Source organism: Patagioenas fasciata, unplaced genomic scaffold, assembly GCF_037038585.1.
Source record: "Patagioenas fasciata isolate bPatFas1 unplaced genomic scaffold, bPatFas1.hap1 Unplaced_1, whole genome shotgun sequence".
Classification (NCBI taxonomy): domain Eukaryota; kingdom Metazoa; phylum Chordata; class Aves; order Columbiformes; family Columbidae; genus Patagioenas; species Patagioenas fasciata.
Window position 1 is genome coordinate 1354339 of NW_027288510.1, and position 12612 is coordinate 1366950.

At 48.8% G+C, this 12612-nt stretch overlaps 1 protein-coding gene and 1 pseudogene across 1 annotated transcript; both read right to left on the reverse strand.

Moving 5' to 3' along the window:
* Positions 1 to 2558, reverse strand: part of LOC139826686 (dynein axonemal heavy chain 9-like) — a 37807-nt pseudogene extending 35249 nt beyond the window's left edge.
* Positions 2559 to 4328: 1770 nt separating this feature from the next.
* LOC139826712 (dynein axonemal heavy chain 9-like) lies at positions 4329 to 10957 on the reverse strand. The gene is made up of 5 exons (XM_071803117.1): positions 10841 to 10957; positions 8997 to 9208; positions 8570 to 8803; positions 5912 to 6079; positions 4329 to 4738 (listed from the first exon to the last, which is right to left on the reverse strand). Exons 1-5 carry the CDS (start codon positions 10914 to 10916, stop codon positions 4712 to 4714), a joined length of 717 nt encoding a protein of 238 aa, XP_071659218.1. The 5' UTR covers positions 10917 to 10957; the 3' UTR covers positions 4329 to 4711.
* Positions 10958 to 12612: the final 1655 nt, after the last annotated feature.

Below are 12612 nucleotides of genomic sequence, written 5' to 3' on the forward strand. Positions count from 1 at the left end.
AGGTTTGGCTTTTTTTCATATAGTTACAGTCATGCCTGAGCCACCACTTACCTGTCGAGCAGCTGGATCATTTCTTCATACTTCTCTATCACCCTTCTTCCTTCAGCAGAGTCCAAGCAGCTGGTGGCACAACAGACAAGCTCAGCGTTACATTTAGCCCTGTGAGGCTGCAGTCTCTATTTACCCCTTCCCAAAACCACCCACCACCTTGCAGGCAGAGCCTGGCTGGGGATCTTACATTCCAACCCCACCATATCGCCCAAAACCATTTCACTGCACAAAAGCTCTCCAAGCCCCAGTGCGCCCTTTTGCGGGTGTTTGCATGGCAACTGGCAAATGAGAACCACGTCCTGGGGGAAGAACAAGGGCCCAGAGCTGCTGGAGGAACACTGGTCTCCGTAACATACTCAATGCTCCGGTGTTTGCACAGAGCAGGGCAACCTCTGCTCACCAGCCACCACTTTCTGAGGTCAAAGAGGCACAGAAAGAAGCAGAGTGTGGCTCCCGGCAGATGAAGCTCTTGGCGGTGCCCAATTCATGCCCCTCAAACCGAAGAGCAAAGGTGTCCCAGAGTGCGGGAGGCAGAGCCCTGGCCACGCTGCCAGGGCTGTACAGCCCAGGGAACAGCAGGCCAGAGGAATTCTTATCATGCTGTCTTTTCCCCACTGTTTCATCTACAATATCCAAGTTTTCCTCAAGATGGTTGTTGATTTTGGAGGACATATTGACAAAACTTGAATTAACTTAACCAAAAGCTGGAAAAAAGGAGCGCCTGAGCAGTCACCGCTGGGCAAGTGCTGAGAAACCTGCTGGAAGTAAACAAGTCCTCTGAGCAAATCCAAGTAAATCCCAGCAAAACCACTTTTGTTTCTCCTTTTTAATCCTTTTTCCCTTTCAACAGCATCATGTCACCACCGTTGCAGAGCATGTTGTTAACTACTCTAAACAGAGGACAGAAAATCAGTGTGAAATGCAGATCTGGGTCCTTCACGGTGGACAAAAATTTGCCATTTAGGTTCAAATCAGACATGATAACTTGGGCTCTGTGCTGGGAACAGCCCAAGAGTTTGTTTCATTGCACCAATGTCTTTGCTGCTGCAGAATAACTGTGCACTTAAAGACACTTAATGGCAAGATACAGTGAGAGAAGGTTACAAACATGGTACAGTGACGGTCAAGTTATTTTGGTCAAGTACATTAAAAAAGTGGATCCATTTACACAGAATCCTGACCAGCACACATGAAGCCATTCCTGTGAGCTACCAGGTGCAGTCCCTAGAACATCCTCAGTTGTCATAAGTCCAACACTGCCTTGCTTACAGAGCTCTTAAATGTTGTCTCATGTGGTGCCAGCTGTGAGTATGAGGCCATACTTCCCTGACACCATCCGTTATAACAAGCATTTGGGTGATAAATATACCAGCATTGGTTTCTTTCCTTGATCTTGGGAGATGGCTCCTTTGTTTAACGCTGAGAAAGTTTTCTTCTGCCCAACAAAATGCTCGTCTGCTCCCCAACATGCAAACCCAGCTCCATCGATCCATCTCAGCTGAGTCCAGCCCAGCACTTCTCTGCTATTCACAGTTTGGATGATGCCAGAACCAGGACTTGCAGCTGAGGAGGTCCTGGAGAACATGCTGAGTGGGATTGCAGCAGGAAAGGTTCTGATACCTCTTTCAATTGCAACCCGGGAACTATGTCTGAAAGCTGAATAGCCCACTGTGCCTCTTAATCGCTTCAAAACAAATCCAGTTAATGAGTTTCTTAAAAAAAATAATGATCACAAGGAAGCTGAAAAGCACCAGTGCAACCACTTCACACCTCTTTGACTAAGAATTATTTCAGCTATAACCATGGGATAATGTTCACCACAGAAAGAAAATCAGATTGATTACAGAGAAGATAGCAAGGTGGTCATAAAGCAACTTAGCTGGAACAGACACGCACAGATGTGGGATGTGCCTGAAGTGATCAAACGGCACCTGGATTCGCGCTCGCAGCTCCTGCGCCCAGCGCAGCGCTCCAGCCACCGGCGGCATGTTCTTGTGCACAGGGGGGATCCTGGGGAGGGCACATTGGAACAGCATTGGACTGAACACTGCACTTGTAACCCCAAAGATGCAACAACAGAACCTCATTTGCAGAAAACTGCTCTGATTTCCCAGCTTCCTTCCTTAAATCCAACATCTGCCACACTGATGTAGGTCTGTGACCAAGGCAAGTGCCTCTGGATCTTGAATAAGGAGCTGAGATCGAACGAGAAGCCCAGACTATGTCCAAACCTGAGCTGATGTGAGGTGTCCCTTGCCTGGGACACATTCCCCGCCCCTCACAAACACTGACATAGGGATTTCTGACCAGGAGTTACTTCTGTCCGTCTTATCTAACAGCCACAGAACAATAACCACAAATTCACAGCAAATGATTCTCTCCATGATTCTCTCCAGTCCAGGACTTGTCTCGTTCCAGTATGATCTTTCTGAGGCAAGTAAATAGGTTATTGTTCAAAATGACACACTTGAATCCTCATAATCTGATAGAAATCCACCCATTCCCCCTGTGCCAACAGTCACGGGGAATAATAAACTTGGAAAAGGCTGATTAAACCCTTGGTTACAAAGTCCCACTCGCATACTTTGCATTTTAAGCATTGTAAGGGAAACAAAATAAATTCATTCTGAGGAGCACATGAGTGGGTTTGCAGGTCCCATGGGGTGTTGGAGGCAGCACACAAATGTGGAGAGAAACCTCCTGTCACAGCCTCGCTGGGAGAAAAGCTCAGCATGTGTCTCCATTCCCAGTCACATATCATGCATACACATTTGAAAAAGGGTATTTTTACTCCTAACCAATTATTTGCTTTAATACTAAGAACAGAGCTTTCCCAGGCATTTCCATTGCCACTAGGAGCTACAGAGGCTGAAAACATCTGCAATTTGTAAAGTTTTGGGTTCCTTAGAAAAATAAATCATTTCCCCCCCAAATTAATCTCAATCAAACTCCCTGTAAAACCCATTTTACTCAGCACGTTCTACCTACCGAGCTTCAGCTCTGCCTGGATGTGCCGGGAGTAGATCAGCCTGGCGTGGTCCAGGGCCCTGCTGAACATGCTGATGAGGACGGAGTATTTGCCAGCAGCATCTGCAGCGACTACCGGTCGCTCCAAAAGGCTCCCGAACATGTCCAGCAGCTGTTGGGGTGAACACGCAGGAAAAGAAGAGGGGAAAAATTTACAACCCCGACTCCTGCAGAGAGATCAGCTGGGACCTTCCTCCCCAGCCCAGAGGCTTCAATACTGTCCGCACCAATGGGCACTTTGGAAAAAGGAAATTTGCTCCCTTTGTTACGGGGCCTCTCAGACTTTCTCTGGGGTTGGACCACATTCCAACTGTTGTTCTTCAAATGCTTCAAGATTTTCTGTTTTTTTCAAAAAACTTACAAAGATAAACACTGTCACTTGCTAAAGTCTTTTCTACAAATGCTTATATTGATTTTTTTAAAAAAATACCATTTATTATTTCTGCAAGATAGATTAATTGATAAATAAACCAGCTTTGTTTCTAGAAAACCTGTTTCCAAAACTGAAACAGATCCATGTATTAATAATATTAACAAATTGATACTAACAATATCAATTCTCACCAGGAAATCCTAGAAAAAGCATGATTTCCCCCAACTTGCAGAGAGAGACACAAATATATCTCCTGGCATCCAAAAGCTTTGTGAGGGACCCACCAGCCTGAGCATCCCAAACCAAGAGCAGCCCAAAAGCTACAAGTCCCACTGTCCCACCAGCAAACACCAGCCCCATGTGCCCGTGGCTCCAGCACTGCCTGGTCTCCTCAGCGTGATTCTCACCGAGCCGGGTGCCCTGATTTCCCTTTTAGGGAAGAGCAAGGGAGCGATAAACAAACCTTGAAGGCGTGGTCCAAGTTGGAGGCGTCATCAAAAGCCTGGATGAAAATGGTGCCCAGCCGACGGTCCATGTCTTCTACTTTCTGCTGGAAACCAAAGGCATCCTGCTCAAAGTCCTGCACAAAGGCAAAACACAAGCTGTGAGGCTGCAAGATGGCACTAGGAAGGTACCTGTAACTCCTCGATCCAGAGATGCCCTCTCTTATTCACCGTGAACTAAGCCACTCCTCTGGCCAATCTTCAGCCATCGCAACGTGGCAAAGTCCTCACGAAGCTTGAGAACATTTCTGTGCTGTCCCATGGCTGAGATGTTGGCCCTTTCTCTGGGAGGGACCCTTTGGTCCTGAGGGCTTTCCACAGCCCACATGGCACTATCTTCAGCCTACAGGCAAGATGGACTATTTCCACACCCTCTCCCCCACCACTTGGCCTGAAGACCACACCATCATCCAGAAAACCCACGGATGCACCTGCTGAGTCCCAAATCCAACCTACTTTCAAGTCAAAACAAGCCTGTGGTTCCATGGTGAGCTGGTTGTGAGTGAGGCAGTTTCAAAACACTCGCACAGGTTGCCCAGAGAGGCTGTGGAGTCTCCACACTTGGACATAGGTAATCTTGGAGATATTTCACCTGACCAGTCACAGTCCTGCTCTAGCTGAGCCTGCTTTGAGCAGGGAAGGTGGACTGGGTGATCTCCAGAGGTCCTTTTCAAACTCAACAGTACTGGGTTTCTGTAATTTCCGTCATCTTCTTGCACTGCTTTTCTTGCTTCAATTGTAATAAATCCTTTGAACTTCAAGAGTAACATCTATATTTGTTTTCCTACACGTAAAAGAGTCCAAATCAAAGACTGAACTTGACAGTCCGTGACAGTCCTTCTGTTCTAGCTTGGACAAAACCACTAAAAATGAGGTCATGTGTCTCTTTTCCAAAGGACAAAGTGCAAGGAAATAGCTTTTACTATTGCTACTGCTGAGCTCCAGCAGATCCAGATGCCATGTTTTAGCTAAAAAAAACGGCTCCAGCAGTGGCAGAGGGTGCAAAACTAGAGCACTGAAAGAACAAACATGACTCAGAGTCACACAAATGGCCATGGGGTCACCAAACCCAAGCCACCTCCTGCAGAGCCACTGTCACCTCTCCTCTGTGCCTGCCCTGCTGAAGGAGGGGTGCTATGGAGCAAGCAGCTTTCCAGCAAGAAACACTGGGGACGTGCCACCCCCTGCAGAGATGTACTGGGAGCTGCAGGAAGCAAAGCACGAGCCACCCATCCCCACACCAGGCAGGTCCCAGAGGGCTGGGAATATTCCTTTAATTAAAGCACTACTGATAATAAAATAGAGCATCCTTGAATTCTGAGAGCCCCAGATGCCATGTGTTCATCTAGGCAGGAGCGAACACATCCCAGAGATGATCTGAGTTGGCCATCATCAGGCAAACTACCTTGTTTTTCCAAAACTAAGACAGAGTCTTATATTAATTTTTGCTGCAAAAGATGCTTACTTTTTTACATGTATAGCTGCCTGGACCCTATTTAAATTGACTTTTTTATGAACTGTAACTAGAGCTAATTTTTTGAATAGGGTTCATATTTCAAGCATCCTGAAAAATCACGCTATAGCTTGTTTTTGGGGTAGGTCTTATTTTTGGGGAAACATGGTAAATACCAAGAGCAGGAAAGCAAAGAGATGTGGGTGTTGGTATAGCTCTTATACCTCAGCAAGCACCATGTACAGCAAAAGCTTGTGCATAACTCATGGAAATCCCAGTTTCCCAGCTGCACTGATCTAAGGTGCTGATCTAGCAAGATATGTTAGATATAGACGTGCAAGAAGTCCCAAATCTCTGCAGGAAAGGCCAGCGGCTCCCTGTTCCCTCCAGTACCAGATCAGATCATAATGAAAGGAGGAAAGAGCTGGGAAGAAGATAGCAGGAAACTGCTGCTTTGGAAACATGCACATGTTCCTGATGTTCCCGCAAACTGGACCCACCTACCGTGTTGGTCAGGTCAAGACAGTCATAGGTTCGCTCTGAAAACACCTTGTATGCCTCCTGGAATTCCTCATACATGTCCAGGACCTGCTGGCCCAGGGTCTTCCCTTTAATCCCACTGAATTCAATTTTCTCCAGCTTCATCAAGTCCAAGGAAGTTGCCAGGAGATCCTTCAAACTCAACGGAGGGAGACACAGGTCATGATGTTGACAAAAGAAGATGACAACAGTTGTCACGACAGAGTTGCACTTGCTGAGGGACCTTCCCAAGCACAGCGCTGGTGCTCAGGCTGGGTGGCAGGGATGGGAAGGGGGGAGCCTGATCTGCCTGTCCTGAGCATCAGTGGCTGCTCATAACACGTCCCTGCCCAGTGAGACCTGCTGCAGCCACTAGAAATACCATGACAACTGTAAAATCGCTTTTAAGTGTATTTAAAGGACAGATCCAAAGCAGGATATGAGACTCTTATATGTCATCCAGCATAGCTAAGAATCCCAATTTTATAGGTATTAACCAAGGACAGATTTCTAATATTTACAGGTACCCAAACTGTCCAAAGCTCCTGCGCAGTCAAACCTCCACGTGTCCAAGTGGGTGTTGCAGCACCTGCCCCGCTGGCCCTCTCTGCTGAGGTGGCACACGGGTCCTTCCCTTCCCTTCCCATCCTCTGCAGCCTGGCAGTGTCACCTCTTGGGAAAATGTCCCGCTCCCCCAGTGGTGGTGGCAGCACTGGGCAGCTCTGCTGCCATCCCACCTCATCTGTCTCCCTAGGTAGGGCCAAGTAAGGGCTGGTTGAACATCCATTGTCTCAGAGGACCAGGAGAAATGTGCACAGGAATGTACTGGTGGCCACTCTCTGCTTGCACTTGTCCTGGGGCCACCCGAGCAGGGCAGCAGGTTTTACCACAGACACGTAATATGAAACAGTGCAACGAACCAAAGGAAAGGGATCCTTCCCTCTTCACGTGCTCATGGGCTACCCATGCACCAGTGTAACTGCAGCTTTTATGAAAATTCGAAAACAAATGCACATATGCATTCATATTCACTTCGACACACCAGCACATCCGCTTGAACAAATACCTAGTAAGGCAAAAAAATAATGTGGAAATACCAGTTGTCCCTTGCTTTGTCTTGCAAGGTTGCTTGAAATGAAGTGATGAGGGGAAATTGAGACGGAGAGAGATGCAGCAGTTTTCCTCATTAACAGGCTGGTGTGCACTATGCTTTTAATTATTGTTTTACAGCTCACTCCGCAGGCTCTCCCTCTGACTCCAGATACTGCAGCTTCTACTGTCCCTGGAGTGTGGGACAGCCACGGAAGGAGGAAACAGACACTGGTCAAAACGCACAGTGCCCCAGCTCAAAACCTCCCCACTGGCTTTTGTCTGCAGCCCATATCCACAGTGTGCCCATGGCATCCATGGAATCCCAGCAGTCAGTGCCCCAGAGCCTTTACAGGGTCCCAGTAAACCTGTCACCAACACTGTCCTCATGATAACCTGCAGTTATTCCTGTGTCTATTTATATTCCTCTCTACACTGACCAGCATAATTTGGTTTATTTCACATCAAACCCTACTGGAAACCATCATTATGAATACTTTTAAAATAGGCACCAGTCATGACAGTTTTCAACATAGTTAATTAAGGAACACATAAAAGTATATGGCACATTTAAAGCAGTAAAACTGCAAACACCAGCAACCTGTACACTGGCCATCCAACCCTACACACTGAGAACGCAGCAACAATCAACAAAGAAATTCATTTGGGATGTGTGTGGAGAGCAGATGAATGTGTGTGGTTAGCCACATGCAATGTCTGTACAAGAGGTACATACAGTATCTGTATAAGAGGTATATACAGTGTCTGTATAACAGGTACATATGGTGTCTGTATGTCTGTGGTCTCCAGACACAGCCATGTGGTAAGGAGAGCATAGGGAGCTCCCACATTCACACTCAGACCTGCTCTCTGCAGAACATCTCCTGTGGCTCAAGGAGCCCTTGGCCACACTGGGAGCTCAGGGATGACACCCCAATGTCCCTGCCTCAGGTGACAGATCTGGCAAACAGGGACACCCCTGAGCCACAGCACCCCAGTTTGATGGGCTATGAGGATGCGAAGGGACAACCTGGTGAGGAACGTGTCCCTGCTCCTCCCCAGGCCCACGTGGCACAGCCAAGGGGATCCTGCCATCTGGCCTCTCCAAGACAGGCAGGACCCAGCTCTAGGGTGTCATAGAATCATAGAACCATTTCAGTTGGAAGAGACCCTTAAGATCATTGAGCCCAACCATAACCTAAATCTGTCTCTGATGGCACCAGGAGACCTGGGAGATTACATTGCTTTATTTACAGCTGTGCAAACCACACCTCCAGTAATCCTCCTTTTCTTGCCCCAACAGGAGCAAGGAGTCCAACGGGACTCCTGAGAGCAAAAAACACACCTATCAACCTGACCAGCTTACATATGCACTGAGCAGGACATAGTAAAACACAGTCTTAGACTCGCTGTAACAGGAGACCTAACAGCAAAAGAGTGGCCCCATTCCCTGGTATCAGGTGAAGCTATAGAAAGGAAAGATGCCAGCAAGTGATCTCCTGGCTACAGAGTTCTCCTGACGGTTTGCAATGTTTTTCAAGACCAGAGTCTCACCTCCACCATCTCCAGTCTCTTCAGGAAGGTGTCCAGCCTCGCAAACACCATCGTGGAGCTGAAGTCCCACTCCCTCACTTCTTGGCCTGGTTCATAATACATGTGCAGTTTTTCCCTTCTCTCCTCAAATGCCTCTTTGAACACGTTCAGGATACCGAGCACCATTCGCACCTTGCCCAGGCTCTCCTCCATGTCCCCTTTCAGAAGGTCTTCTGGAGACAGGTACACCAGGGCCTGGAAGAGCAAAATCACACCTGAGAGGTCACTTCTGCCATCATGGAAAACAAGGACTTCTTGTGTTGAACACATTTGAACCTGTTTATTAAGTTAAATGTTGCCTAAAGAATCACTTTTCCAGGGAAGGACAATAGGAAGAAGGGGAGAGGGGACACAGGGGACTGCAAACACAGGCATCACAGCCACAGACCTGCTCAATGAGAAGGTTGCAGATCTCCTGGAGCAGCACCACTATCCGCACGGGCATGTTGTAGTGCTTGGAGGTGACCCAGATCAAACACACCACGTGGAGCAGGGGGAGCAGGAAAGGCTTCACCTCGCTGAACTCAACCCTCTCTACGTCTTCCAAGCGGCGCTTGAGGGGTGTCAGGTGCAGGTGAACGTCCTGAGCTTCAGTCAAAGCTGTGTTGAGAGACGTGAGAAGCGGTAAGAACCACCCAGCTGCGGTGTGCTGGGTTCCCAGCTAGGTGCTGGCCTCACCACATGGAAAAGTGCCTGGGAAAAGAAACTGTCCTGACAAGCACTGAGCACCCTCAGCCACCTGTGTGCTGCAGGTCACTCACTCGTGAACATCACTCACCTGCGGCAGTAACCAGAACAGAAATAAGCTGATGTGATGGCAGGGGACAGGGAGCTGGGACAGGGCTTCGTGGAGAGCCTGAGTCCACAACTGCTAAAAAGTCACACGGAATTTGCCCAACAGCACCAAAAATACAGTGCTGCCATGGCTGTGAGCCATGGCCTTGCTGTACAGCACGACAGGCTGTACAGCCTTGGCCTGAGCCCTTTTTAGCTCAGTTTTGGCTCAAGCAACTCCTTGTCCAGTGGGCAGATGACGACGGCCCCACCAGTCCTGACTGTAATAGAAAACCTGTCAACAGTAAAGCAACTGATGTCTGACTCGTCGAAAGCTTTAGCTTAGCTCTGTACAGCTGTGTGGTTTTACCCTGAAGAATTACCCCAGAGCGCAAGCATTAATAAAACCAGATCGTTGTGCAATTAAACCTGTGGACCAACAAGAAGTGACAGAAGTGCTTGAATGCATGCAAAAATAACCCCTAAGGCCCAAGACCAAGGAAGAAGAGACTCCCACTATCAGCATCACCCTCCCAGCAAATCCACCAACAGCAGCCACACCAGTACAATGCCAGGGAAAGGGGCAGAGACTTAAAAGCAGGTGCACACAAATCTGAACTGCGCTGTAATGGAAATTAACAATTATAGTCCAAATTATCCAATTAGGGTTAGTATCGCTGTAGCCGGATTAAAACCAAATATTTGTTGTATTTTGATTAAACCCTTAAAGTATTAATTAGTTTAACAATGAACCCTTGGCTCCTTATATAAGGGGTGTTTCTCCAGCCCATTTAAACTGCACAATGCAGAGTGTGACACAGATCCTTAAGAGATTCAATGTTTGCACGTGAAGTGGTGAAGAACAGTGTTTTCTGCCAGCACGTGCACAGCTAACACAGTCTAGATGGTTTCATTGTGCCAGAGAGCAGCTGGGTTGGACATGGATGTCCAGCTGTGTTGGTCTGCAGGGACAGACCAGCAGGACTACACTGTTTTTCACTACAGACAGGGATTTGCAATATTTCCTTGGGCTGCGCTCAACTCCCCTAAGCAAAGCAAAGCAAGGAAATTCAGGCTGCAGTGGCCAAAGCCTGAGAAGCAGCGCTCTAACAAAGCAGTCTTAGGTACAAGATCTGTCCTCTTAGTCTGAACTCCCGTTCCTGCATAATAACACCAGAGGAGCTGGTGGAAGTTGAGGTGAGTCCTGTTAGAGTAATGCAAACACTTTATTACAGCAGAATAAATTCCCAAACCCATTCACCCTGAACTTTGGCAAGAGTCTGGCTCAACAGACCAGCGATGGAGCTTGTCCCAGCCTGGAAACAAAAGCCTAGACTCAAGCACAAGCAGCCCAGTCTCAATTCACAAACTAGAAAGATTTGGCTTGAAATCAGTCACACCAGGCCATGAAGAAAGGCCAGAAGCCAGTACTGTGGTAAAGTTGCCCCAGCATCTCACCTGCCTCAACATCCATTAGCATGGTTTTGAAGGCTGGGATGTAGCTGCTCTCAACTCTCTCCAGCAGCTCCATCATGTTCCTGACCTTCCTCGTTGTCAGCTGGTTGTAAATGCATTCCAGGTCATCACACCTACAGCAACCGAGACACAGAATCACAGAATCAGTTGGTTGGAAGAGACCCTCAAGATCATCGAGTCCAACCATAACCTAACCCCTGGCACTGCCCCGTGTCCCTGAGAATGTCATCTCTGTGACTGTTCAACCCCTCCAGGAATGGTGACTCCACCACTGCCCTGGGCAGCCTGTTCCAATGCTTCACAACCCCTTCTGGGAAGAAATGTTTCCTAATATCCAACCTCAGCCTCCCCTGGCGCAACTTGAGGCCGTTTCCTCTCATCCTGGCGCTTGTTCCTGGGGAGCAGAGCCCGACCCCCCCTGGCTCCAAGCTCCTTTCAGGCAGTGCAGAGATCAGAAGGTCTCCCCTCAGCTCCTGTTCTCCAGCTGAACCCCCCAGGTCCCTCAGCCACTCCCATCACACTTGTGCTCCAGCCCCTCACCAGCTCTATTCCCTTCTCTCAACTCACTCCACTACCTCAAGGTCTTTCTTGGCCTGAGGGGCCCAAAACTGATTTGAGGTTTGGCTTCCCCAGCGCTGAGTACAGTGGGACAGTCATTGCCCTGGGCCTGCTGGCCACACTGTTCTTGATGCACACCAGGATGCTGGTGGCCATGTTACCCACCTACACTGGGCCATCAGCTGTCCCCCAACATCATCTGTTTCCCCTGGGCCTGATTCAGGGCTTCCTCCAGCTACACATGGACTGTGGAAATGGGAGAAAGCTGCATGAGGCACAGACAAACCCTACAGGACAGAAAGTGCTGAGTTCAGCATGACAGCAGCTCTGCTACTGACAGAACATCGCTGAAAAAAAGCCATCGTGTTTCTGCAGGCATTAGCAACAGCTCTCCAGCCAGCAGGGCTTTGCCCCGAGTCAGCCTGAACCAGTACAGCACAAAGGTTTTCAAAGGGCAGGAGGAAATACCACTCCCAGGCTCCTGAGCATCTAAAGCCCCTCTGGCCCTGACAGATGAACAGCAGCCAGCTGAGATGCACCATTTCCAGACAGCCCCCAGCAGGTGTCCATCAGCAATTACTCCTGTGGATGGCTCCTAGTGAACAGTGACGAAAGAGTGCCCAGAGCGGGTGTGGAGTCTCCTTCTCTGAGACATTCGAACCCGCCTGGACCCACCTGTGTGATCTGCTCTGTGACCCTGCGTGAGCAGGGCTTGGACTGGGGGATCTGCAGAGGTCCCTTCAGCCCAACCAGCCTGGGATCCTGTAAAGGGCATTTCTGAAAAAAGTCCCTTGAGGTGTAGCCCCTGTGGTGGGGCTAAGTTAAAACACAGCCAGCTGCCCAGTGACCTCCCAGGCACTTTGCAGATCATGATGATTTTCTGTGCGGGAGCAATTTTCCTTAGTTGAAGCCTACATGAACCCCAAGTGGCCTGTTCTTCTCAACTCATGGAATTAGCAGCTCCACCACCAGCACTCTCCCTCTACACAAAACCAGCACCACAGGGCACCATGCACTGGCCAGGCTGCTCTGGGTACCTGTTCTTCCAGAACTCCAGCTCCACCTTCGGGTTCGGATTGCTGCCTTGCAGGAGAGGCTCTGAAGACTCTTTCTTCAGTGCCTCCTGGATCTGGTGGCTCCAGTCTATGATGGCCGACTCCATGGCATACACCAGAGATTTATCTATCCGTTCCATG